Source organism: Thermobia domestica, chromosome 5 (genome assembly GCF_964235325.1).
Source record: "Thermobia domestica chromosome 5, izTheDome1.hap1.1, whole genome shotgun sequence".
In the NCBI taxonomy this organism is placed as follows: Eukaryota; Metazoa; Arthropoda; class Insecta; order Zygentoma; family Lepismatidae; genus Thermobia; species Thermobia domestica.
The window spans coordinates 146856583-146884059 of record NC_137458.1 but is presented as its reverse complement, the minus strand read 5'-3'; the positions used below and the strand labels follow the sequence as shown (position 1 = coordinate 146884059).

Below are 27477 nucleotides of genomic sequence, written 5' to 3'. Positions count from 1 at the left end.
AACGAGTTAGCTAGGTGGAAGTATAAGATATCTGATTTTGACATTTTAGAATATGGTTGACCACGTCCTAGTTTAACACTTGTACCTAAAAGTTTCTATTACTTACGATTTTGAAGTCATAGTGAAATTACACTAAATTGTGGAATGTTCCATAAAATAAATAAAAATACTTTGATTAAAAAGTAAAATATAATAACAAAACTTTAACCTAATTTCGTCAATACTTTAGGATTTTATATGTGGCTGGTACAGTCAGTGACAAAAGTACATAAACCCCTGACAGCTATACGTCCATTAGGTCCGGCTCAGTACTATTGCTTTTATAACAAATTCCTAGACAGATGAAACTCAACTTACACATAAATTTTTCAAGCAGTTGATAAACATGTGGAGCATTGAAAAAGCTTTTGTTGTGCAGTTTGGAGCATGTTGTCCAATGAGTGCCGCATCAGAAGTGCTACTGCTCATATCAGCTACCCCGAAAACTATGACTTCGACACTGATATTGGTCATTTATATATCCCCACCCTCATGTTGCGGAGTACGGTGTCGAAAGTGTCACTGTACATCTCAGTAACTCCGAAAAGTGTGGATTCGACACTAATATTGGTAATTTTCGCCTTTCCCCCAATTTGCAGGGATGAATTTGGATTTAAACAGCATCGAAAATGTGATTGTTCTTGTCAGCGACACCAAAAACTATAGATTCGACACTAATATTGGTCATTTGCGATCATTTTTCAATATCTCTTTCCCTTCCCCTCCGCCTAAGTTGCGCCGTCGAAGTGATATGATAAAAACTATGCCAGGTCCGAACCTCATGTATGTTGAAAATTTGACCGAGATGGGTCAAGTGGTTTAAGAGTGAAGTGATGAAGTCACAAAGACAGTCACTTTCCTTTTCATTATATATATATATATATATATATATATATATATATATATATATATATATATATATATATATATATATCCCCTTCCCTTCCCTAAGTTCTACCTTCAAAGTGAAATGATAAACCTTCCCAGATTCAAACCTCATTTATGTTGAAAATTTGATTGAGATCGGTCTGTGGTTCAAGAGTTATTAATTCACGATCATAATCACTTTTATTTTTATACCTAGGTATATGTTGAATTTTGTATATCTCCCTCTCTTTCTCCTCTCTTACGTTGCTCCATCAAAGTGAAATGTTAAAAAAATATCCCAGGCCCGAACTTCAACTATGTTGAATATTTGATCGAGACTGATAGTTTGGTTCAAGAGTTATTAAGTTTTATTTTTTATAATGTCCCACTCCTCCCCCACACCTAAGTTATACAGTGAAACCTGTCTTTAGCGGAATCGAGCGGGACCTGCAAAAATTTCCGTTAAAGTCAGGTTTCCGCTTAGTGGAGGTAGACTTTTCCTTTCTTTAAAAAAAATACATGCTTATAAAGGGGCATACTGAGAAAATATATTGCTGTACATACATTGTTCGATTACAGTACTTCTTTCTTCTACGAATAAGTACACAAAAAAATTAAAATGAATACAAAATATGCTATGCACACGTTTCCTTTATTTTTCTAATAGCCAAGCAGGGTTCTCTGTGTACATTGCTGCTTGGCTGCTTGACTTTCCGCATACACTTTACCTGAGAAATTATACTAAGTGAATCAGAATCATTTTTTCGTAAGGCAAATTTTTGCAGTTCCTTTAAACTTCTGAGAGAATCTTGATATGTATTTATTCTACACTCTTCTTGAAACTCGGTATCGTATTTCTCTTCTTCCTCTATCTCGTTTTCTTCTTTCCGACATTCCGTATGATTCTTGATTAAGTTGCGGGGATTAAGGACAATTTGTGGGGGTGAATATGAGTAGTGGTTGGGGAAGGTAAACACTGTCCAGAAATATTTAACAAAAGAACGAACATTTTATCGCAGACAGTGTAATGTATATGTCTCACAGAATGTCTAAACATCTTTTAAACGCTGTAGTTCGGAACTCAGAATTTTCCGTTAAATGTTTATTTTTCTTTCCGTTGTCCGCGTAACACAGTTTCCGCTTAATGAACGGAGTTTTACACGTTTTGTTCTCCAAAATTCATGGGGCCGTGAAATATTTTCGTTTAAGACAGTTTTCCGTTTAATAAAGGGTCCGTTGAAGACAGGTTTTACTGTACTATCAAAGTGAATAGATACAAACACTCCCAGGACCGAACCTAATCAATGTTGAAAACTTGACCGAAATCGGTCGGGCAGTTCAAGAGATTAATAGTCCCAAGCATTCACTTTCACTTTATAATATAGACTAGCCTTTAGCGAGCTGGGGGCTCTGCGCCCAGTCCCCTGCGTTTGCTCGGCCTACGGCCAGGCATATCTTATATATCGGCCTTCGCATCAACAGTGAATTTCGTACATTTGCTCTTACAAGTAAACCTTACGTTTGGGTGAATCGAGTTGCTGACTGAGACACATATGAGAAAGTAGTACTAAATGTGGTCAGTATTTCAGTGAAGTTGTAGGTGCGAAGCTCCAGGGGTTTAGGAGATACAGCTACCAGAACAGCACATGGAAGTACAGAATAGTCTTCATACAGTTGGAGGTAAAAGCTCTGTAAGACCTCTTGTAACGACAAAAGGTGAATAACAAATATATGGGTATATATTAGGACTAGGTGGAAGTCATATAGTAAGGGTATACCTGACGGCGGCCATCTTGAAATCCGCCATTTTGAATTAAGGTTAAGTATTTAAAATAGGAATAGGGTCATGTGATACATGATTTAAGGCGCAAATTTAATCAGAAGAACAATGGTCACGTTAATTTTGAGTTAGGCACAATTGCTAAAAAGTTACAGGGAAATTAAATATTGTTGCAGCATATGTATTAGTCCTTTACCCCACCTTGTAAATTTTGTTTTAATGATAATAATTAAATAAAAAGCAGGTTGGATAAATATTAGGTCTATAGTAAGAGTTGCCTTGATGGCGGCCATGTTCAAATCCGCCATTTTGAAACAGACAAAAGTTTTAAACAAAACGCATAACATTGACACTTTATTAATAACAAATTTTACCATAAATCCAACGGTATAACCATTTTTGCTTTATCATGAACCAGCATTTTTTATCGCATAAACAAGTTGCTAATTTAAGGGAAAATGACCAAAAAATAAAATGATTCATAATTGAACTTGGGTCTTTCTTCCAGAAAAGTCCTCAATTAGTACAATCAATATGTAGTTCAGAAAAGAGTGCATGACTTGCACAAATGCTCTGCTCACAGTGAGCACACCTGACAAAGGCAATCGAGTTACACTTGACACATCTGTCGTTAACTATTCCGTCAAAGCAGTAGTCGTAAGGAGCGATCCATTTAATTTTGTGCTGGTTAATGATAAAGCAAAAATGGTTATACCGTTGGAGTTATGGTAAAATTTGCTATTAATAAAGTGTCAATGTTATGCGTTTTGTTTAAAAATTTTGTCTGCTTCAAAATGTCGTATTTGAACATGGCCGCCATCAAGGCAACTCTTACCATAGACCTAATATTTATCCACCTGCTTTTTATTTAATTATTATCATTAAAACAAAATTTACAAGGTGGGTTAAAGGACTAATAATATGCTGCAACAATATTTAATTTCCCTGTAACTTTTTACCAATTGTGCCTAACTCAAAATTAACGTGACCATTGTTCTTCTGATTAAATTTGCGCCTTAAATCATGTATCACATGACCCTATTCCTATTTTAAAAACTTAACCTTAATTCAAAATGGCGGATTTCAAGATGGCCGCCGTCAGGTATACCCTTACTATATGACTTCCCCCTAGTCCTAATATATACCCATATATTTGTTATTCACCTTTTGTCGTTACAAGAGGTCTTACAGAGCTTTTACCTCCAACTGTATGAAGACTATTCTGTACTTCCATGTGATGTTCTGTTATGTATGTATCTCCTAAACCCCTGGAGCTTCGCACCTACAACTTCACTGAAATACTAACCACATGTAGTACTACTTTCTCATATGTGTCTCAGTCAGCAACTCGATTCACCGAAACGTAAGGTTTACTTGTTAGTATTTCCTGAATTTGGCCAGCTGGGAACTTTGCCTCCAGACCTCCGCGTTTCCTTTTCCTACACCCCTCTTAAACCTACAATTCTACCGAATTTCAAGTTTCTTTTCGTATTTCAACTTATCTAAAAGATAAGATTTTCTATCCCAAGGAAACGCTCACTTAAATAACATTGGAACTTCTTCATCCCCTTTAGACCCCTTAAAAACTAAAAATATTCAATTTTGGAAATTTTCTTGTGAGTTAGTCCCAAAAAGTTACAATCATGCCAAATTTCATCATTGTAGCCCTACAGGAGATGTCTAAACATTTTGGAGTGTAGAAGATGTCCCATATAAATAAGATGAAAAAGATTCACTTTTAGCAATTTTCCTATGGGTTAGTACCGGAAAGCCAAATTCCAACTTTCCACGTCAACCGCAAGTACCCCTTTAATTTATGTCAGTTCGTGTAGTTTTATATACAGTTAGGATTATTTAAAAAATGTAATTTTTACTGCATTTTATATGTAAAATATATTTAAAAAGTATTTTATTTTTAGCTCCCGGCGTAAGATGTGTGTATGTATGTGATACTTTATTCTAATGGCCGGATGTGAACGAAGTTTGGTGAGCAAGTAGAGCATTGACCAAGGATAAAGATTGATATATATTTGATTGATATGCTCGGCCAAGGACAAGCTCGGCTCGGCTCGACTTGAATGTGGTACATTATTTCTCATAGCTACTACTCGTGTCTGAACGAAACTTGATGGGCAAGTAATCCGTCATCTGAGGGATGAAGATCGCTATATTTTGGTGGCAGAACTCGGCCAAGGACAAGCTCGGGTCGGCAACAGTAGCTATATTCCGCAACTTTGCACCCCGAGAGCTTCTGAATTAGGTTTCCTTCGGCTTGTTATTTTATGCAGGGCCGCGGAGAATAAACAATTACTACAGCAGGGACCGCAACATTAAAAAAAAAAAAAAAAAAAAAAAAAAAAAATTGGGAACGCTAATCTACTAATCATATGTGTGTACTAAGCAGTTTTTCGAAATAAAAACTTTTTTTAAAAAAAGAAAAAGTCAAACTTTCAGTCTTTTATAACTTTTGTTTCTATTTATTTGAAATATTTCATATTATGATTGTAGCATTCAATACTGAGTACTTTGGATGTGCATAAACCCATGTTGTTGTAGAAGCCTGCAAAATTTGGATGTTTATGACACTGCAGTGCCCTTAGTTTGTAACTCTGAATAATAGTATAAATGTAGTATCAAGTAAGTAATTAACGTTTAACACGTTTTTTTTGAAATATGTAATATTCTGACGTGACGCAATTGAAACTAAAAACATATAAAGTAACTTTGCGTGGGTAACACAGACAAATAACGGCATTGAAGAGTATGTCAAATAATTTCCTTATGGACTCGTTTGTAAGTTTCTGCAATAGTAGAGCTGTATCTGCGTATCGTATATATTGTATATATATAATGCTTTATAGACAGGGATCAAGATATGGTGTTTGTAAATGAGCTGTAATTATCTCTAATTGGCTGTGTCAAACTTCACTAAACTTACAAACTTGCACAAGATCTGCCTTGTGTATCCAGAGAAAAGTTACTAGGTATTAGTCTGATGTAAACCAACACTAATGAATTTCCTGGTTATGTGTAAATATATCAGTTTGGTTACAGTAAATATGCGACTAATTCTATTAAGGTAGAGTCAATTAACCCTATTATTATGCTTCTCACATATTTGTCGAGATCGAGGAGATGTACATTTAGAGGTTTCGCAATCGATCAGATTATTATTTATGCGCAGTTAAAATGATTTCATGAAATCTTTAAGTTATTTATTGAATAACGTTATTTGCTTTTAACGTTAAAATGTATTAAAAGACGAGACTTGTCAATATATAGGCCTATATCTGATTGAAATTGGCCAAAAGGATGTAAAAATGAAATGAAATCTTTTATTTTAACGTCCCACGATTATACCCTTTAGGCTAAGGGAGAGAGAGAGATCATGAAGGCAAGTGAATGATGGAGAAAAATAGTGGAATGAGAATGTGCGAGGAAACGGGATTATCCACAAAAAAATCCGCAAACAAGATGTTGTCCAGCATAAACTTACTTGGGTGGGGATCTAATGATGGACCCTATGCACCAGAGAAACGCTCTACCACTAAGCTAAGATGCCCTACTTTTATAATGTTAAAAAGTACGTCATCCATTGCCAATAATGATTTAACTTAACTGTTTCTATTCTGTTAGAACAGAGGATTTACTTTTAAATAAAAAGATGCACTGTTAAACAACATATTGTATGTACTGTGTTGGTATTCTTTTTAGCGATGACACACACACACACACATTTAGCTGTGAAAGACATGCTTCTAACGGTGACACCCTAAGTACTTGAAATGATTTTTTTTTTCAGTTTAATGTCCCACTATTATGCAATTTAAGCTATTGAAGAAGGAATTATTAATAAAAGTGAATGATTGTAAAATTAACATGTTTTAGTTGTCTCACCGTGAATTGAACCTGGAATCACGTTCACGAAAGACACGCAACTTTGCCACTAAACCAACGGAACGGGGACTGTAATGTACTATTTGTAAGAAAGACATATTTGACATAGATATTACATTATGAGTAAAACGTTTTGTATTTATTTATTTAAATGAGAAATAAGACTATTCCATTCAAATAGTGCCTAGACCTGCATAAAAATAGGTGTTGAAGAAGTTCCGTTTGATTTACAAGTACAAAATATTGCTCCTTTGTATTAAAATGGCGAGGCTTAACAAAAAGAGTGATAACGTATTGCAACCGAAACACGTCTTACAAAACATGAATATGCAGAACATTAATCTCACGTCTTTCAGGAAGTTGCATTAACTTCGTAACTTAAGGGAAGAACACTTTTTTTCTTTAAATTCAAAAAGGCAGGGAATTAAAGGTTAAAATTAGACTCTTGCGTACACTTAAGGTGTAAAGCTTGATTGCTTTTCTTTACTCCTACTGTTCTCAACCTATCTTTATGGTTAATTACTGTTCGTAGTCATTTGACAAATGACAGAGAGGTAGAGCGGGATCGTTAAGACGTTAATATGACGGAGATAAAGCGTACCGTGAGAGAGCCATTTTATGTTTACTCTAATCTCTTGCAGTGGAATCAGGTCATGCAAACTATTTCTCATGCACAATTGGTCTTCGTTGTTTTATGCTCGCTTATTTTAATTTCGTACTTCCAACGCATGTATACAGACACACACATACGTATAAAGCTTGTCAATGGAATTTTGCGCACAGTCCAAACAATACAGAGTGTCTCAAATTACTGAATATACTCTTCAAAACAGAATATCTTGCCAATTAAAGTAGATAAGTATATAATTTTTCTGAAGTTGTGTACTTTAAAAAAGTAAATATTAGAAATGGCCCGTTTCGCCCAGTGGCAGATCCCGCCCGGAGCCGGAGGGCCTAGGTTTCCCTGTGTTTTGAGTGACAAAATTAACTTAAGCTATTATTTATATATATAAAATTTATATTAAACTCATGATATAACTATTATAGTCTGAGTTCTGGCGGCCCCCGGTTTTTCCTTCTAGACCCACCACTGGTTCCGCCTCAATTCATCATGAACAACGATGTAGGCCCTAAATCAAAACAATATGGCGATTGTATTATTTCTAACGATATAGTATCACATGTCTGCTTAATTTGCTCTCTGAGATCTTCCACCTTTTATAGTTTTTCGGTACACACTGTGTTTTTTTTATAGTTCCTCAAAGAATGGTATCTAAGGAGGAGGACTTAAAACTGGAGATCGAAGTGGGTATTCCACTGCACTTGCATTGTGTCCTATCTATTTCTCAAAGAATGTACAATCGAGAAAAATTTTTACAAAGTGATAAAAAAAATGGAATAGCGCAATATTCTGCTAATGTTAGTATCCATCTTCATTGTCAAAAAATATTTGCGTCTATAAGGTGCACAACATAAAAACTGTATTTCTATCTGTTATAATTTGTAAGATTTTCTGCTTTAAAGAGTATATACATTAATTTGAGACACTCTGTGCATATAAATGCTATTATAGTAATTAGAAGGAAAATAGAATATTTCACTAATCTTCAAAAGCCCTATACGAAAGTCTTGACTTTTGTTACTATAGGAAGTTAAGAGTGCTTATATCACAGGCATGTAAATTGAGGAATGTATAACCTGTTTCATGAAACCGTAACTGTGCATAATTGAAAAATAAAATAAAAACTCTTAATCTTCAGTATTAGTCTATGTCTCACGATTATGCCCTGTAAAGTAAATGAGACGGATGATTAATGGAAATGAAAGAATTGATTAATTAGAATGTGCAAATAAACAGGAGAAATCCAAGGAAAACCCGCGGAGACGATGTTGTGCACCACAAAATCACATGGCCTTAGATCAAACCCGGGATGCTTCACATGAGAGTTGAGCGCTCCACCATTAAGCCACCTTGTCTCCTGCGTTACTGCATTGTTCTCTTTATGTGGTATTATTAATTGTAATTCTCAACCTGTTCCCCTACCCCAGTTTTTAATATGTAGTTTCCAATATTCCATTTTAAACCAGAGAAAAAATAAATTAGCCATTCTCCTATTGGCTTAGTATTCCCCCACTAGCTAGTTTAGTGCATGTGGGCTAGAACTTGTTTTAAGAAAATAAACATTAAATAAAATTTCTATTTATGTCCCACAGCTATGTTCTTTATGTTAAACGAGATAGACGATTAATGAAAGTGGGAGGAAAGTGTGGAATAGTGGGATGAGAAAGTGGGAGGAAAAGAGAGAACTCCTAGAATACCTACGAATACGATACATTCAACCACAAATTCACATAACTTGAAATTAAACCAGGAATACTTCAATCATTGTGTTTCCCAACTCAATTTCGGGTACAACATTAGATATGCATACCTATAATCTTCATTGGTCTGTTACAGTAACGAACGTTTGAAAGTATCTGTATCAAATGTGAATTTTTCTAAAAATCAGCTCGGTACTGCGTAATTGCTATAATTTTCGTTTCCGGTTCCAACATTTAACGCCATAGAACATAAACTTTAATAGATAGCGACATGCTATTTTTTTTAATCCATTCAGTGTCTCAGGATAGGATATCTACCGTCTACACCCGTAACACTGTATTAAAACCGCAAGTGTGGAAATTTACTAGTATTTCCATATTTAGTGTAGATGTATTATCAAAAAGTTTATATAAAAATATGTTTTCATAATTAAAAGTCAACTCTCGACTCAGTTATATTATAATGGCCATTTACACTTTTCTTATTGCGCAGGAAGTTAAACCAGAAGAAGCAAATTATGCATTTTCATTCGCCGGTGGAATTGGTCATCAGTGCTGTATTGGTGTTGTAGCCGTACCTGATTACGTTATGGTAAACAGGCTCAAATTTACTTTCGGCAGAACACTTAGACATTATCTCCAAAACATTCCCACCCAGCTGCAACTACCTTAAAGAAGTGATATTAATGTTCTGTATATTTATGTTCGTAAGAGTGGCCTCGCGTAGCGTAATCACTAGCGCTCTGGTATTCGGTGCGAGCGGTCCCGGCTTCGATACCTGGTGGAGACAGTCGAAAATAGTGTATTTTGTTTTCAGGCCAGTCATTCCGAATGAGGGTTCCTTCATTTACACTAGGCAAATGCCAGAATATACCTAACATAATGATTCCAGGCCATTTCTTTCCTTTCCCATTCTTTTTCTTCTTCCCAAATCTTCGGATTATATGATTTAGTAGGACGGGTAGTAAAAGATGTCCCTCATACATGACGAGCTAAAATGGCTATAGCTGCCAAAAGCTCAGGAAATCTAATTCCTAATCCTATTCTGAATCCTAATCTTGTTCGGAAGACTATTTTAGTTGCAATACGTTATCACCATTTATTAAGCCAACGAAGGTTTAGGCCAATTAAAAGGAAAATTCTGTACTTCTAAATCAATGGAACTCGATCAAATACGAGTACATGTATTTATGCAATTCTAAGCACTATTTGAATAGTATTGGTATCTTACTAATTGAGATAAAAAGAAATATAGCTTTTCGCTATTTGTTACTAGTTTCATTTTATTTTGAAACTCGAAATTTGAACCACTTCTGGTTTAATAGAAGGTTAAGGGAGAAGGCGGAACCTATTCTTTTGACGCTGAATCGATTAAGAAAAATTGCATCTCGATACCTCTTACCGTTATTGATCTGATACCTGTCGACAGACGAACGGACGGACAAAGCCATTCTATAAAACTTCCGGCATTTACGCATAGCATAGTTTGGAAGTCGAATCGGACAGAATTCGACATTTTAGGATTTTACAAATTTAATGACTGTTCATAAGGAGAAAACAATATTTTAATGTATTTCCTGTTCGTGAGTAAAGGGGTATAGCAACCTCATTGATCAACAAGTTGGAGTTGAGCTCTCTCGTGGCAAAGCGGTTAGCGTACGCTCCTTGGGGTAGAAGACTGTGATTAGATTCCCGAAAGGAGCTAATGTCAATCGGATTTCACGTTATGCTGTAGATCTACGTATCATATAGCCTCGCTGCTAAAAGGGACGCTAAACTAAAAGCCAAATCAAATCAACAAGTTGAAGTCAAATTTTTCTTTAGAAACAATAGAGACAATGTATTCATTTTAGTAAAAGTCATATAGGTTAACGTCCTTTCCATTAATTTTAAATCTCTTTCTTTCTTTGTTTCTTCTTTCTTGCTTTAATTTTCTTCTTTTCTGAAAATGTAATTTCCGAGAGTAAGATTTTACGAGGTAGAAACATCTTCCATTTAGCTTAATGTCAGAAATCCCTATAAAATATCTTTTGTATATAATCTACTAGCAGCGTTCACCCCGCTTCGCTGCGGTCACCCCGGAACGCAATAAACTTTGTTACTTAGATAATTTTTACTTTTTCGCTTTCAAGTGATATGATAAAAACCATAGAAGATTGCAGTAAATGTTAACATTATATCGCCTGTCATTTATGTTAACCCGCCCCGCTTCGCTGCGGTCACCCCGGAACGCAATAAACTTTGTTACTTAGATAATTTTTACTTTTTCGCTTTCATGTGATATGATAAAAACCATAGTAGATTGCAGTAAATGTTAACATTATATCGCCTGTCATTTATGTTAACCCGCCGAGTGACACGGTCATGCGGGTTGCATATAAATACGTTTATTTTTACCTATGATGAACTAACAAAGGATTTGTACGTTATGGACACTTGAATGGTCAATTATCTCAAGACACTGGTAATTAAAAATTAAAGTGATATGATAAAAACCATCTAGGGTCCAAATCCTAATAACCCCCCAAAAATGAAAGAAATTGGTTCAGCCGTATTAGCGTGATGAGGGAACAAAGGATTTGTGCGTTCTCTTTTATATATAAGATTATCTGTATATATTAGCTACTAGCTGAAATATCCTTTCCTTGCATGAGTTAATATGCCTATGGAAAGTATTTGAGCCACTTCTTCGCTTAGGATACGCATACGAAATGAATCTGGAATTCAACGACACTGGAAGTGTCACTATTCATCTCATCAATTCCGAAAACTACAGATAGGATTCTATTATTAATTGTTTTCCATTATTTTTACATATCATATCTTTACCGCCCCCACTCATCATCCCTCATATAAATTAAGGCTAAATGTGGACTTCAACAGCATCGAGAGTGTCAGCATGCATCTTAACGACATCCTAGATTATGGATTAGACACTAATATCAGTCGTTTTCGATTAGTTTCACATGTAACACTTCTACTTTTCACCCAATTGCCGAAAAGTGTTACAAAAACCTAACCTATACCAGTGTTCATTTGTGTTTAAAAATCATCAAAATAATTGCCGCGGTCTAGGAGTTAGCTGTCAAACAATTTTACCCGTCACTTTCTCGCAAAAGTGTGCTAAAATCCTAAGTTAGACCAGGATGAAATCATGCTAGTAAAATTATCTATATCGGTCGAACGATGCAAGAGAAGTTAGCATTATTGCATTCATTATTTATTTGTACACATGTACAGATTTTAATCGTAAAAATGATGAGTAACAACTATTGTTGCATTCATTTTTATTTGTACATGTGTATAGATCTTAATCGTTAAAAATGATGTGTAACAACTATCGTTGCATTCATTTTATTTGTACACGGGAACACATTTTAATAGTTAAAAATTTTGGAAAACGGTAATTCTTGTATACTCATGTACTGATTTTAACCATTAAAATGGTGAAATATAACTAACTATCGTTGCATTTATTTTTATTTATAAATATGTACAGATTTTTATGGTTAAAACTTATGGAAAATAACTATCGTTGCATTCATTTTTATTTATAAACCCGTACAGTTTTTAATGCTGAAAATAATAAAAAAGAACTATCGTTGCATTAATTTCTATTTATATATGTGTACAGATTTTAATCGTTAAAAATGTTGAGTAACAACTATTGTTGCATTCGTTTTTATTTATATACATGTGCAGAATTTTATGGTTAAAAATTATGGAAAACAACTATCGGTAGATTCATTTTTATTTGTACACGCGTACAGATTTTTATAGTTAAAAATGATGGAAAACAGTTGTTCTTGTATTCATTTTTATTTATTTACGTGTACTGATTTTAACCATTAAAATGGTGAAATACAGCTAACTATCGTTGCATTCATTTTTGTTTATACACGTGTGTAGATTTTTATGGTTAAACATTATGGAAAACAACTAATTTTTATTTATGCAATTGTCCAGATATTAATCGTTAAGAATGATAGAAAACAGTTATTCTTGTATTCATTTTTATTTATACACTTGTATTGATTTTAACCATTAAAATGGTGAAATATAAGGAACTGTCCTTGCATTCATTTTTATTTATACTCGCACACAGACATTTATGGCTAAAAATTATGGAAAACAACTATTGTTACATTCACATAAATCGTAAAAATGATTAACAACTATTGTTGCATTCATTTTTATTTGTACACATGTACAGATTTTAATAGTTAAAATGATGTGAAACAGCTGTAGTTGCATTCATTTTTCTTTATACACATGTGCAGATATTAATCGTTAAAAATGATGGAAAACAGTTATTCTTGTATGCATTTTTATTTAAACACTTGTATTGATTCTAACCATTAAAATAGTGAAATATAACTAACTATCATTGTATTCATTTTTCTTTATACAGATGTGCAGGTATTAATCGTTAAAAATAATGGTTAACAGTTACTCTTGTATTCATTTTTATTTATACACTTGTATTGATTTTAATCATTAAAATAGTGAAATATAACTAACTATCGTTGCATTCATTTTATTTATCCTCGCGTGCAGATTTTTATGGTTAAAACTTACGGAAAACAACTATCGTTGCATTAACTTTTCTTTATACACATATACAGATCCTAATCGTGAAATTTATTAATAACAACTATCGTTGCATTCATTTTTGTTTGTACACGTGTACAGATTCTAATCGTTAAAAATGATGAGAAACACCTATCGTTGCATTCACTTTTATGTATACATGTGTACAGATTTTAATCGATAAAAATGAGAAACAGCTATCGTTTCATTCATTTTTATTTGTACACGTGTACAGATTTTAATGGTTAAAAATGATGAGAAACAGTTATCATTGCATTCACCTTTATTTATACATGTGTACAGATTTTAATCGATAAAAATTATGATAAACAACTATCGTTGCCTTCATTTTTATTTGTACACGTGTACAGATCCTAATCTTTAAAAATGATGAGAAACAGATATCGTTGCATTCACTTTTATTTATACAAGAGTACAGATTTTAATCATTAAAAATGTTGAAAAACAATTATCGTTGCATTGATTTGTATATACACATGTGTACAGATTTTATTCATTTAAAAAGTATGAATAACAACTATCATTGCATTGACATTTATTTATACATGTGTACAGATTTTAATCATTAAACGTGATTAAAAACAACTATCGTTACATTTATTTTTATCTATACACGTGTATAAATTTTAATCGTTAAAAATTATGAAAGACAATTAAAATATAAAAAGGAACACTGTCCTTTCATTGTGTTGACGTTTCATCATGTAGAAACTATACTCATAGCATATGTTTTTCTAGCCGTAAAGTTAAGAGCATTGTGGAAATGTATGGCATTTATTTATATTGGACAGTAATAGTGGCAACTTATCAAGTGTTATGACGGCATACATGAATCTTTACCTGATTTCTTTGAATTAGCAACACATTGAATGTCTTCAGGTACACTATAATGTAATTGTTTTCTTTCAGATCCGAACATCTATCAATCATGTAGTCGTTGCATAAAAGAAAATACACAACAAAAGCTCGAAATTAAATCATCAAGCACAGTTCCCTTATTAGGACAACTTACTTAGGAAGAGCTCATTCATTTACCTCTTTAAGAACAAGTAGTTCTTCAGTATGTAGTTACGTAAGAGAAAACAAAGATAAATGTGTTGTGTACTCTGGTTCGAGATTCAATTCAATGTGACATAGAAAGATGAGTACTTTGCTACATTTATTACCTTTGAAGATCAAAGCTACCGAGAGCAGGATATTCAGAGGTTAAAGGATTCGTAATATTTATCAATCACTTTGAAAACTGCTCTGTTATATATGGATATTGCGCGAAAACAAATTCTTGTTTTTTAATTGGCTAGAACATGTTATTTTCTTTGCTGCAGCGTTTCACTCATAATCGTACGTTGAATAAAATCAGGATATATTATGTACGAGGTGCACACCTAAAGTACGTGCTGTTCTGTTCTAATTTCTAAGAATAAGACAATACGGGGAACTAACCTTTGTCTATTTCTCAACAAACTCTCAATGTTTATTGATACACAATTGCCGATGTTCCGTACATTTTGTGTAGTATGTAACATAGCTAAGGCATGATATAATGGAAAAATTGCATCAACGAAGAGAATCCTTGAGTTTTGGGAGCAAACAGAAGTCACTCGTGGCTTTTACTTTTGACCTAAAACCACCCCTAAAAAGTTTTTACCCCTACCCCCACCCCTTAACAAATTATATGTGGGTGTACTATGCAGGTGTGAATGTGATTTTTTTTTAAATCGATGCACATTTTCTTGATTGTTTGCGGGTTGGAAAATTAAAAGAATCTTAAAAATTTTTGTGGGGGAAGTGGAGTCGCTGATTTTTTGTTCAAAATGTTGTAATACCTTTAGGCACAACATATATTTTTTATTGTTTGAAAGTGATGGCAACATTGTCAAAAAATATAAACTGAGAAAAACCGTTTTAGGATCTTCAAGGTCAAAATTTCGAACATTGCTTTGCCAAAGTTCACGATTGTCTTTTCTCTTTCGACACTAATATATGTTGAACCTAGGGATATTATATCGTTGTGAAAAAAAACCAGCGACGTCCCCCATATTTTTTTCGACTTTTTAAAATTTTCAACACGCAAAAATCAAGAAAGAAACAAGAAAATATGCATCGAGTTTTTGAAACATTCACATTTATTTCTATATAATATCCACAACTTGTGAAACTTTCGAATTATTTGAACCACATCCACCAGTTTTTTTTAAATTAAATTTTAAGTATTTATGATACGGTAATTCGGTAGGGTGTGGAGGAAGAGGTTCGAAACTTTTTTGGGGTGGTTTTATGTCAAAAGTAACATATTGGGTCAATAACTTCCAAATTTGGATGAAGGGCCAATTTCACAATCTTACTAGGAAAGGCCCTTTAAGAGAAAAACAAGAGGAAACGATATGTGGATAAGAGTTATATCAATGTGTTTTCATTTTACTTATATATGTTTCAGTTAACTTATTTACTACATATTTATTTATTTTAACATACAAAGCAATAAGGTACACATAAACAATCTCTGATAATGAAAACAAATCAAAAACCAAACATCATATAATTTGCAATAATTCATTCAATCTTCGTTGCTGTCTTCGTTGATTGGAATATTTTGAACTTTAGAGCATATTTTAAATAAATTAGTGATGAAAGAGAAAAGAAAATCGTGAACTCCGGTAAAGAAATGAGGTTTTGACCTTGAAGGCCCTAAAATATCAAAAAAAAAAAAAAAAAACTGTGAAAGAACATTATTTTTCAGTTTTAATTTTTTGACAATATTGCCATCACTTTCAGATCCTGATCCAGATCCAGATGTTGTACCTAAGGGTATTACAACTTTTTGAACAAAAAGTCAGCGACTTCCCTTCTTCAATTGAATCGTTGAGTTCGAAAACCGGTCATCTCCATCGAAGCTAATTTGAGAGGAGGGACAAACAAAACTAAATTAGTCAATATGCATCTGACATATAGGGCTGTTTTCATTTTCGGAAAGTAGAACTGACATTTTTCTACTTTCCAAAAATGAAAATACCCCTATATGTCAGATACATATTGTCAATTTACTTTAGTCGCCACTCTTCTCAAATTAGTGTCGATGGAGATGACCGGTTTTCGAACTCAACGATTCATTTTTTTTTAATTTTTCTTTTAAATTTTCAACACGCAAAAAACAAGAGAATATGCATTGATTTTTTTTGAAAAAATTCACAATTACACCTACATAGTATCTATAATCTGTGAAACTTTCGAATTATTTGGATCATCCCTACCAGAATTTTTTAAAAAAATATATTAAATTCTGAGCATGTATGATACGATAACTCGATAAGGAGTAGGAGTCGAAACATTTTGGGGTGGTTTTAGGTTTTAAAAAAGTAATATTTGGGGTCAATAACGATCCGATTTTGATCAAGAGCCGATTTCACTACCTTACTAGGGACAATCCTTTACGTGAGATGGGCTCGAAAGAGGGCAGCCTTCGGAGCAGAAATGAGTATTATAACACTATAATCTTACTACTTTGTGATAAATTGATATTTGAAAATATCGAAATATTGCACTATCTTAGTTTGAGAAGAGTGTTGTTATAATTCTAGGTTTTGATTATCTCTGATAATTGGTTCAGAAAACAAAGTTGTTTTGGACCTGATATATTTAGGAAACTTCACAACATGACGAGATAGTTTAGGAACGACATTGAGAATGATTGCAGACGAGTGAAACATATAATGTGTTTAAGACATCTTCCTTTAACTTAAGAATTTATCATTACTTTGTTTTTCCTGTGTACACTCTTGATAAAGAAAAAAATCGTAAACCACAGGATATTTCCACATTCTTTCTACCTTACCAGATGAAGTAATTTTGTTCACAATGTTTGCTGCAGATCTGTCATGGAAGTACAACGAACTCTTTTATTTCTTTTATTCGAAGGATCAACATAACACATAGCATATGTCATACCAACAGTGTTTATTCTCCGTTGATAATCGAAATCCATTAATGTACTGAAAGTCATTCAGTTGTGGTATGTTATTGATCGTTGCTTGATCATAGTCCAACCACCTCTTTTCAGTAATGTTTATCGTGATGTCCTCCATTACCCCCTGAATAAATCAATTAACCCAACCGACTCAGATTACGCATGTATACGTATAAGAAACATAGCATTGAACAGAATTTGAATCGTTAAGGTGTATTTATTATGTCTTCTTTTTTTTATGATGATTGTAACATTATTGTGAATATTTACTATCATCTTTTCATTGATACTTTCTTTGGTTAAATGAACGGTACGGTGGTTCAGTGGTACAGAGCTTACCTCTGGTGCATGGGGTCCCTGGTTTGGTTCCCGGTCAAGTAAGGATGTGACGGACAACGTTGTATCCGTTGGTTTTCTCGGGATACTCCCGTTTCCTCCCACATTGAGTTGAGTTGAGTTGATTTTGAGTTTAACGTCCCTTTGAACAGCGAGGCTATATGAGACGTGGACCTACTGATTAATGTGGATTCCGAACCACATGTGCTCCCGCCGGGAATCGAACCCGGGTCTCCCGCGCCAGAGGCACGTACGCTAACCGCTTAGCCACGGAGGAGCTCTTCCTTCCGCATTATCATTCCACAATTCTTCCATCATCATTCACTTTCCTTAATCATCTGTCTCCCTTGGCCTAAAGGGCATAATCGTAGGACGTTAAACTGATAGATTTCATTTTCTTTGACTAAATAATTATTACAGTCAAGGACTAAAATAGCATTTTCGATACTACTGACTTAGTATTTTAGAGAGAAAATGTCTTTTTCGCCTGAATAAATTCGCTTACACTTATCGTAGCAATCAATGCAAAGAACTTCAAGTGATTCTGATTACAAGTTTAGCAACGAGGTAGTTGCTAAGGGGGCGCTAAACTCAAAATCAAATAAAATAAAATCAAGGCAAAGGAATATAATGTACTGTACTCTAAGGTCGATGTTCTAAATCGAATATAGACCAATATACACACATTAATGTTTTTTGATACTTCTATTTGTTTGTTGAAGATTAGCGTCAGTTTTCGCCACTGAGTCTATGTAAGATGCGGACCTACAGTTTAAGGTAAAGTCTGAACCATCGTGATACATTGAATGATTTCCCATCGGGATGGAACCTAGGAGAACACTAGAACAGCATTGAGCGCTTGTTCTGTCTGAAACAACATAAATATAGCATATAATGCAAAATAAGAAAGGTTTACAATATATTTGGAAAGCCAATGTGAATTACTCGATACACTTTCCCGTTTACTCATCACCATAAGTAACCCGGCATTATTAGGAGATCTAAACGAAAGTCTTTGGTATGGATGTCTACAAAATCATGAGTCCAATGACTGTTGTTACAATAGTTTTACCACCCTCCTTGCTTTGGTCGGGATAGTCTGAATTTCGGAGAAAATGTTCCGTTTCCCGCGTGGCTCTGTCGGAACTTGAAAATGCCCCGACTTGTCTGTTTATTGATGAAGTTGGTTATTATTATTATTATTATTATTATTATTATTATTATTATTATTATTATTATTATTATTATTATTATTATTATTGGAATTTAGTTTCTACATTATTGTACCAAGCCTTCAAAATAAGAGAAAATCTTACGAAAGTAGAAGATAGCCAGGTAGCAACGTTCTCGGCAACAGAAACTCTGAGATATTAGAAATTCTTTTCCCTAGGAAGGAATAGGGCGGGAAGCATTAGTTGTGCCAGTAACAAAATGTTAGACCGGTCAGTCATTATGTATTAAAATATTGGGATATTTGTATTCATTACTTCCCATTAATTGAGGCACTTAACATACAATATATAAGCCAATACATAGGCTACATGTTATTTAAATTACCCATATTTTTATTATATATTATATGATATGAAGCCTTTATGATTTAAATTGTCTTAGTATCCTTTTATCAATTAGATAAATATGATTGGCTCCAGACTAGAAACATTTATGTTACATTATTAAAGAACCGCTTATATTTTTTTACTCACACTGACAAAAAAAATTGTAGGTGGCGTACCGGTACTTAAAAAGATAGGTTACATGCGTAATTTCTGTAGTTTTTGGACTTAACGTACAGCAGACGTATAACTGAAAACGCGTGTTTTATAATACTTTCTGTATAAGTGTTCCATCTATACGTACTTTCCGTATGAAACAATGTAGGCGGTCAGGATCTCACATACAAATGGACGTATATAGCATATAGCTGACGAAGGTAACATAAGTATATGCATGTGATATATGGAAAACTGTTAGATGTCAGACATCCTGCAACGGCATGATGTAATACCTAAGGGCAGTACCTATGTAGCATACGGATAACGTATGCTCGGTACTAATTTCTATAGTAAGCAAGAGGGTACCGTATATTTGTACAATATACTGCTGTCCGGAGAACGGATCTTTCTCTGTGCACTCACTCCCAATTAGCTTCATAAAGCGTCCCTATATTTTCCTTTGGAAAGCTGATAACTTTATGTTGTACTTGAGACGAGGGATAAACGTAACGCTGTAAACTATCTAGGTGCAGCAAACACGGATTTCAACTTTTTAACATTGATATTTATTGAAACTGAAATCTATTGAAATTGTTTACATTGAAATGATTTGAAATAAGTATTTACAAAACTACTGAACGATGGTTTTATATTCTGGTAACATTATTAGCTCATATGTTTTTGTTCAATTGGGTTGGTCAGCTAATTGAATCAATTAGCATCTGAAATTAATTGATGCTTACTTAACAGTTTGGTTTTATTATAGAGTTCAATATTGCGTTTCACAAAATGTTACTTAACAGTATTTCCCAGAATTAATTTGTTCCATAACATTTCCTGTATATGTATATACATATGTGTGCTAAATATGTATATATGTATATATGTGTATATGTAAAACATTTATAAGTATGTATGTATGTATAAATGTGTGTGTTTGTGTGTTATGGAACAAATTAATTTTGAGAAATACTGTTAAATATTATTCTGTGAAAAACAATATGGAACTTTATAATGAAACCAACTTATTAAGTATGCTTTGATTTACTACTGGTGATAATTAATTGATTTGTTATCACAAAACTGAGCGCAATTTTGTGTTAGCGAGAGCAAAAATTCTATTAGGTAAAATACGCCTAGTAAGTACATATGGTAAGCAATTGAGAACATTAGCTAACAAGGAATGCTCTGTCAAAAGCATTCTGTAGAGAACCTCCTAGTGAACAATGTATCTTTTCAATGTTATAAGATGCGTGCTGAAAAGCATACCAAAATAATAGTAATGGTACTCGAACATTATGGGTCGTAACATGGGCGAGTCAACAAATTTCATAGAAGTTCTATAAGCCAGAGGAAGCAAGAAGCCCAGTGTCCCCTTGTGGCTATGCCTGTCCTCCAGACATATTGTACTGTAATATAGGTCAAATAATATAAAACTATTGTTTTCTGTGAACAAAGAAAAGTTAACAGGCCCCCAAATTTTCCCATCCCATCCTCTTGCCACCCCCAAAGAAATTAAAGCTGGCGTCGTCCCTCCTATAATCTCTTTTCAAATATCTATGGGGCATAATTACACGACATCTGTGCAAAAGAATTTAAAAATTAATTTAGAGTAACGTTTAAAATTAGCTCAATTTATTCACTGCAGACTAAAATTTGTCTTATCTATCTTCACGTTCACGCTATAATCTTTTTCCACAAGTTACGGAACTATGCGTAATAAATACATTTCAATTTAATAGAATTGTGTAATTAGCTTGAAATTTTAACAGCAAATATGTGATACTACATACAAAAGTAATGAAATGTATAAAACAGACATGAGTCAGCAATCCTTACTTTAGTGACCAGCGTGAAATATTTACTTTATGTTTAGAAACGGCCGAAGTTTTGAGGGAAACTTCCTTCTTAAATTTTTCGGCCCCTGTAAAGTTTATAGCGCAATAGTCCCAAAAAGCCGATATAAGTCCAAATACAACCTTGCTAATAAGCATATGATTTAAGAGAGCTCTCTCGTAATTATATGATTACTACGGATTCAATCTTCGGAGAAAAAGCATGTGTCGTTCGAATCCCATATTAAGGTAGAGTCAAGGCTCAAATAGTCTCAGTGCAAAAGGGAATGCTAAAATCCAAAATACACAATCAACCAACTTTATAATTGGCATCCTTCCATGCCAATTCCAGATTTTGAATTATTCTTTCCAGGAAATATTCTAGGGTAGTACACCTATTACAATTATTCCACTTTTCCATCAGAAATAATCTGGAAATTACCAGTGCTGCACAAACCCCATCCTTTGGTTTACCATTTAGTACTTTTCATGAGACTTGTAGAAAGTAAAGAGCAGCTTCCATACGGGGTAAGCCTAATGAGCCCTCGAGCCGTGTTAAGGTAAAAAGCCACACATTTCCTCAACTTCGACACATAGTGTAGGTGATATAGGCGGGAAGCACTATGCTTTAACCGCCTTTAATTATCCAGGTTGCCGTGGATAACCATCTTGCAAAGATTGACTGAACCTTAAAGTAGCAATGGAACGTGGATAGAATGAAAAAAATTTCCCGTTCACGTTGAGAATCGAGCTCGGACCGAGTTACGGATTATGCTACTGTGACTCTTCACTTAACATAAGGCTACTTCAAAACGAGAAAGAAAGAGAAATAAAGAGTATTTATAGTTTAATTTAACATCTAATACTACAACGTAAAACATCTGACATAGTTTTAAGTTTTGTATTTTACGAGTAAGCTTTGTGACCAGATAGATACAAAAATAATTTCTTAAAAGTTGTTTCACAAACCTAAGTTAATCAAATGTTATATGTTTACTATTTTATCATTTTTTTATATAGATCAAATATTCGTTTGAAGAATAATCATTCCTAACTTAGTATACAAATAATTATCCAAACACTGCTTTAAGAAAAATAAAATTAAACCAGTAGTGCAAGCTACATCTTATACTGCACATAAATATGTGTCTAATCGCATTCCGCATTGTCCAACAGGAACCGCACTGTGGATTACCACAAACTACTTTTTGAAAATTACAATTCTGCATATTGAAAGTAAACCTGAAAATTTTTGTAGTAAAGCATTACGATATTACTGCACATCCTTCTGCTAACCGGAAAGACTTAAAATCATAGTTATGAGTTATAATAATAATAATGCCTTTGCGCTATACGCCCAGCTTGAATTAACTGCTGTTTACCTGTTAAAGCAGTCCACTTCACTCGAATTGCTCGATATGGTGTCCAAATATCGAAATGGAACCACTGACGTAACTTAGTGATTTGCTCGTACTATCTCCAGCTTGTCACGTGAGCAAATCCAATCCCAAGATTTTATTCAACGACCAGAAAATCTGATCTAAAGAAGTTGAGAAGTTTTTGATTTGATTTGATTTGAGTTTGAGTTTAACGTCCCGTTCAGCAGCGAGGCTATGTGAGACGTGGACCTACTGATTAACGTGGAATTCGAACCACATGAGCAATCGCCAGGAATCAAACCCGAGTCTGCCACGAAATAGGAGTGTACGCTAACCGCTTGGCCACGAAGGAGCTCAAATTGAGAAGTTTTGTTACAGTTTCAACTTGCTTGGCTTAACGACTTTAGAGATCAGATAATGAATAAGGTTGTGATTTTACTCTGTTACAGATAGAGATTACAAAACGGACCAATAGTTTTATACTGTGCGCATTACAGAGATTGACAATTCGAACATCATAAAATGTACTCACAGATTGCTGCTCCGTAAGAAAAAAGGAACGTTCAACCATTAATTATCTGATTAAATGTATTTTGAAAGTACTACATAGCTTACTTTCTTAATTTTCCGTATTGTTATCCCGCTTTGCGTTATTCTGTACAATTCATAGAAGTGATTGGGAACGCAGAGAATAACCTTAATTGACTTTATTGGGGTTATTATTATCAGTATTAAGTATTTGTGTGTAAATGAAATATGTAGTAACACTGTCAGTAGAGTAGGAGCACAATGAATAGTTTTCTTTGTTTATATTTTGGAAGACTTTTTATTATAGTCTACGAAGAACTACGGCCGGCCAAATGAGTTGAGTTTCGGTTGGATATTGTGTAGTTTTTATATCAGCTTTCATCGTTGGTATTTCCGGTCTGCCAGACTGGAATTAATTCCCTCTTAATTCATGTAATTTCTTTATTTCGGTTTACGATACAAGTACATTCAGCTTTCGAGTAACACGCCATGCTATAGCCTATATATATATATATATATATATATATATATATATATATATATATATATATATATATATATATATATATATATATATTAGTTTCTTTATATTTTGTATGAATTTTTTGTTTATATTTTATATGGAAATGAATACTTAAGTTGTAATAATTGTCTTCTCTCTTTCTTTGCAGGATAACCTTAATTGTTTGCACATTGCAGCTACTAGTTCAAGGGAAGATGTAGTTAAGCTTATTTTATCGAAGAAGAATGCGGACGTTTATGCTACGGGTGGGGTAAGTATAGTTTGGCTACACATGTTTACTAAAATATAAACATCTTTCCATATTCAAAAATTAATATAAGACTTCCCCGTCATAGTTTTTTAGAATTAAAATAGGAGGTGACTAGGTTGCCAACCTTATTATTTTATGTGGAAGCTCCCGTATTTGGCACAATGTTTAAACTTTCTTCCATTTCCCAATTCAATTCAATTAGGAAGCTCACATTTCTCGTATTTTTTTTTTAAAAAAATAATTGCAGGTAAATGTTGTTTAAATATGTAACCAGTATAAGGCATGTTGCTCACTTTATTAGAGTGAATTTAGCATATCTAGGGCTCCCAGATTTCAGACTTTAAAAAACGGGACACATGATGAAAAATTAATTTGGGAAACCGAGACAATTTGGAGTCTAGAACAATTTTGGAAAACACCGATTATGTAAATCCGTGACGTCTGGAAACTCTAAGGTAATCGCATGGCGGTTAAGCAGGTAGTGTTCAGCTATCTAATACTAAAGAGCACGGAAATAAAATGGCAAACAAAGAAAAAATATTAGTAAATTCAGATTTACATAACAACGTCTGTACTCTGTAATCCATTTATAGTTGTATGATACTAGCCTTCGGCGAGCTGGGAACTTCACCCCCAAACCCCCGCATTTGCTAGGTCTACGTCATCGTACCTCTGATATCCGTAACATATCCCTAATCGTAAGCGATTTCGAGATGTGGCCATTTTATTATAACAATGTCAACTCTCACCCTTTTTCTTCCCACATTGTTCTTCCCTTTCGAGATTTAGCCATCTCATTTTAACACTTGCAATCCCAATTCTTTTCTCTTCTCACCTTCAGGCATAGGCAAGTTGGAACAGAACAACACCACAGAAACAGGAAAACTGTTATAACATAAACAAAATATTTACTTCCTAAAGACACGCAGTAAAATCACTATTTTAGTCTAATTACTTACTATTTTAATAGGAAACTTGATCATTCATATTTTGAACGAGTCTCTCAATGTTCGGTGGTCAGTTGGATGCATCAACGAGAAGGACATTTTTAAGGTGGACATCAGTTATTCAGGGAAAAAATCAATTCAGGTTAAGAGGTTATGTAAGAAATAAGTTTCCAGTAACAGATCAAGCAGGCCGGATGAGAGGGTTCATGGGTAGGGTTACCATAATTTTTTTACCCAAAATACGGACAAGCCGTAGAATGATGACCCATCGAAGACGCGGTGCCTAAACACAGAATAAATATTTTGAAATTTCTTATCTAACAGTCACCATTTTAGGTTATCACAAAAATTGTTTACTATAATACTTAAAACACTATTGGAACCTAACATGTTTTATATTTTTTTTTCATTAACACAAATATAATAAATCATGCAATTAAATCGTGCATATTAAATCTTAACTAAAAGAACCCTGGAATGGAAAAATGAGACACTTTTTAAAAACATAATCTACTTTATTAATAGTAACTAAAATATAAGTTATAGTATAAACACACAATTCTTTTCGCCCGAGATTTTTGCGTTTCCCGACTCAGAAATTTTCGGACAGCTCCAAAAACTGTCAAATACGGATATTTTCCTACTTCATGCTGTGTACGATACGGACACGGACACGGACCCAAAAATACAAACAGTCCGTATAAAATACGGACATATGGTAACCCTACTCATGGGTTACTGTTGCGAGGGCCGGCTGCTGCACATGATTGATATAAAGGCGATATAAAAGCGGTGAAACATCTCTTTAACTTATTTTAATGAAAAGTATTAATCACAAATATTCTATTATATATCTAACCTTGATGTATTTCGAGATAAGGTCATATAACTTTAACAATTACAACTCTTTTACTTTCTACCTGATTTTTCCCCTTGTAGTATAAATACCAAAAACACTGAAACACGTTTTTATTTTAAATAAAAAAAATTAATACAAAATTTCATGTCTCTTACATTAACAAATTAACATTAAAAAATTTCGAGGTATGGCCATACAATTATAACAATTGTAACACTACCCTTTTTCCCGCCCGTTTTCTTCCTTTCCAGGACATATATATAAAAAAAAACCGGTGAAACACATGTTTAATTTTACATGAGAAGTCCAAATACCGAAGTTCATGTCTCTTGCCTTAAGAGATTCCGAGATATGAACATCTTTTTAGAATAATTGTAATTCCCACCCTTGTCCCGTCTCACTCCATTTTTTTTCCCTTCTAGGTCAAACATCAAAAAACGCTGACACAATGGACTAATTATTTTAAATGAGAATTTCGTATACCAAATTTAATGTCTCTTACTTTCATAGATTTCGAGATACGGATATTTTAAGACAATAATAATTGTCAACCCTCTTCCCCTTTTTCCGTTGAATTTACAAAAACTCCTTCCTTAGTAGGACAAATTCTATGCTCTGGTCAAATTTCAAGTTTCTAACTTAAGCGGTTTTGCCTGGACGTTGGTCAGTCTGTCAGGACACCTCTTATATATTGAGAGGCGTTTAAAACCAAGCATTTTAAATTATTCTTAATTAATTATTTTTTTTTCTTCTTCTTTACAAAAGTAAAGTTGGCAACTCTAGAGTTAATAGGTGTACTTTCAGTTTCTTGTTTTCTCTTGATGCATGAAACATGCTATCTTGATCGCTTATGTTAGTATCTGCCATTGCATATTTGTGTCAACATTCAGAAATTAAAAATAAACGTAAAAATCTATTATTCATGTTTACGCCGTTGATCATTGTTATTCTCTGTAAGCGGATCATTGTTAATCTTTTGCCTTGAGGTGGATTTCTCGTGAAGCAACATACGTACATCGTGCGATTGCAACACATGTTACAACAAAGCTTTCCAGCTAAAGAAACGTAAGGGTTATAGAATACAGTAGCACAGCATGTGGTAAGCTTATTATATGGCAGAATGACTGCAACATATTTCAACAAGATTTAGCATGTTGAATTATGCTGTCAGCATTTAACCGATGGCCAAAGAATGGATGTAGTTTGTAGCAATCAAGATGAGCGGAATACATTTTAAAAATGCATTATTTATTATATTTCGCTTGAATTATAAAAGAATGTTTGGGAGATTTCACGTAGGAGATTAAAATTTAAATTTCACAAATATTTTGTTCCCAGTAGAACATTGTATAGGGTGAATCACAAATATGTAAACTCCTTTCCTTGCACATTTTACTTACATAATAGAATTAAAGATTCCGATTTGATAAATGCAATGTCTAGAAGTGACGAAAGACAATAATTAAACAAATTTGAATCACGTAATTCTCTCAAACTGTTTGCCGTTTGCTAACACAGCTTAAACAACAACGCTTTGGAAACCATACTGCATCAGAAAGAGTAGATTACTTTCTGATTCATGGAACATCGTAAAATCACAAATTCCTTCCTCAATCGTTTGCTTT

The 27477-nt window shown here is 33.8% G+C and overlaps 1 protein-coding gene across 2 annotated transcripts in view; it reads left to right on the top strand.

Moving 5' to 3' along the window:
- Positions 1–27477, top strand: part of nompC (no mechanoreceptor potential C) — a 603429-nt gene that overhangs the window by 286393 nt on the left and 289559 nt on the right. For both annotated transcript variants that reach the window (XM_081759152.1, XM_081759151.1), the window contains exon 3: positions 23945–24046. In XM_081759152.1, coding sequence (XP_081615278.1) covers positions 23945–24046 — 102 coding nt within the window. The remainder of the gene's footprint in view (positions 1–23944; positions 24047–27477) is intronic.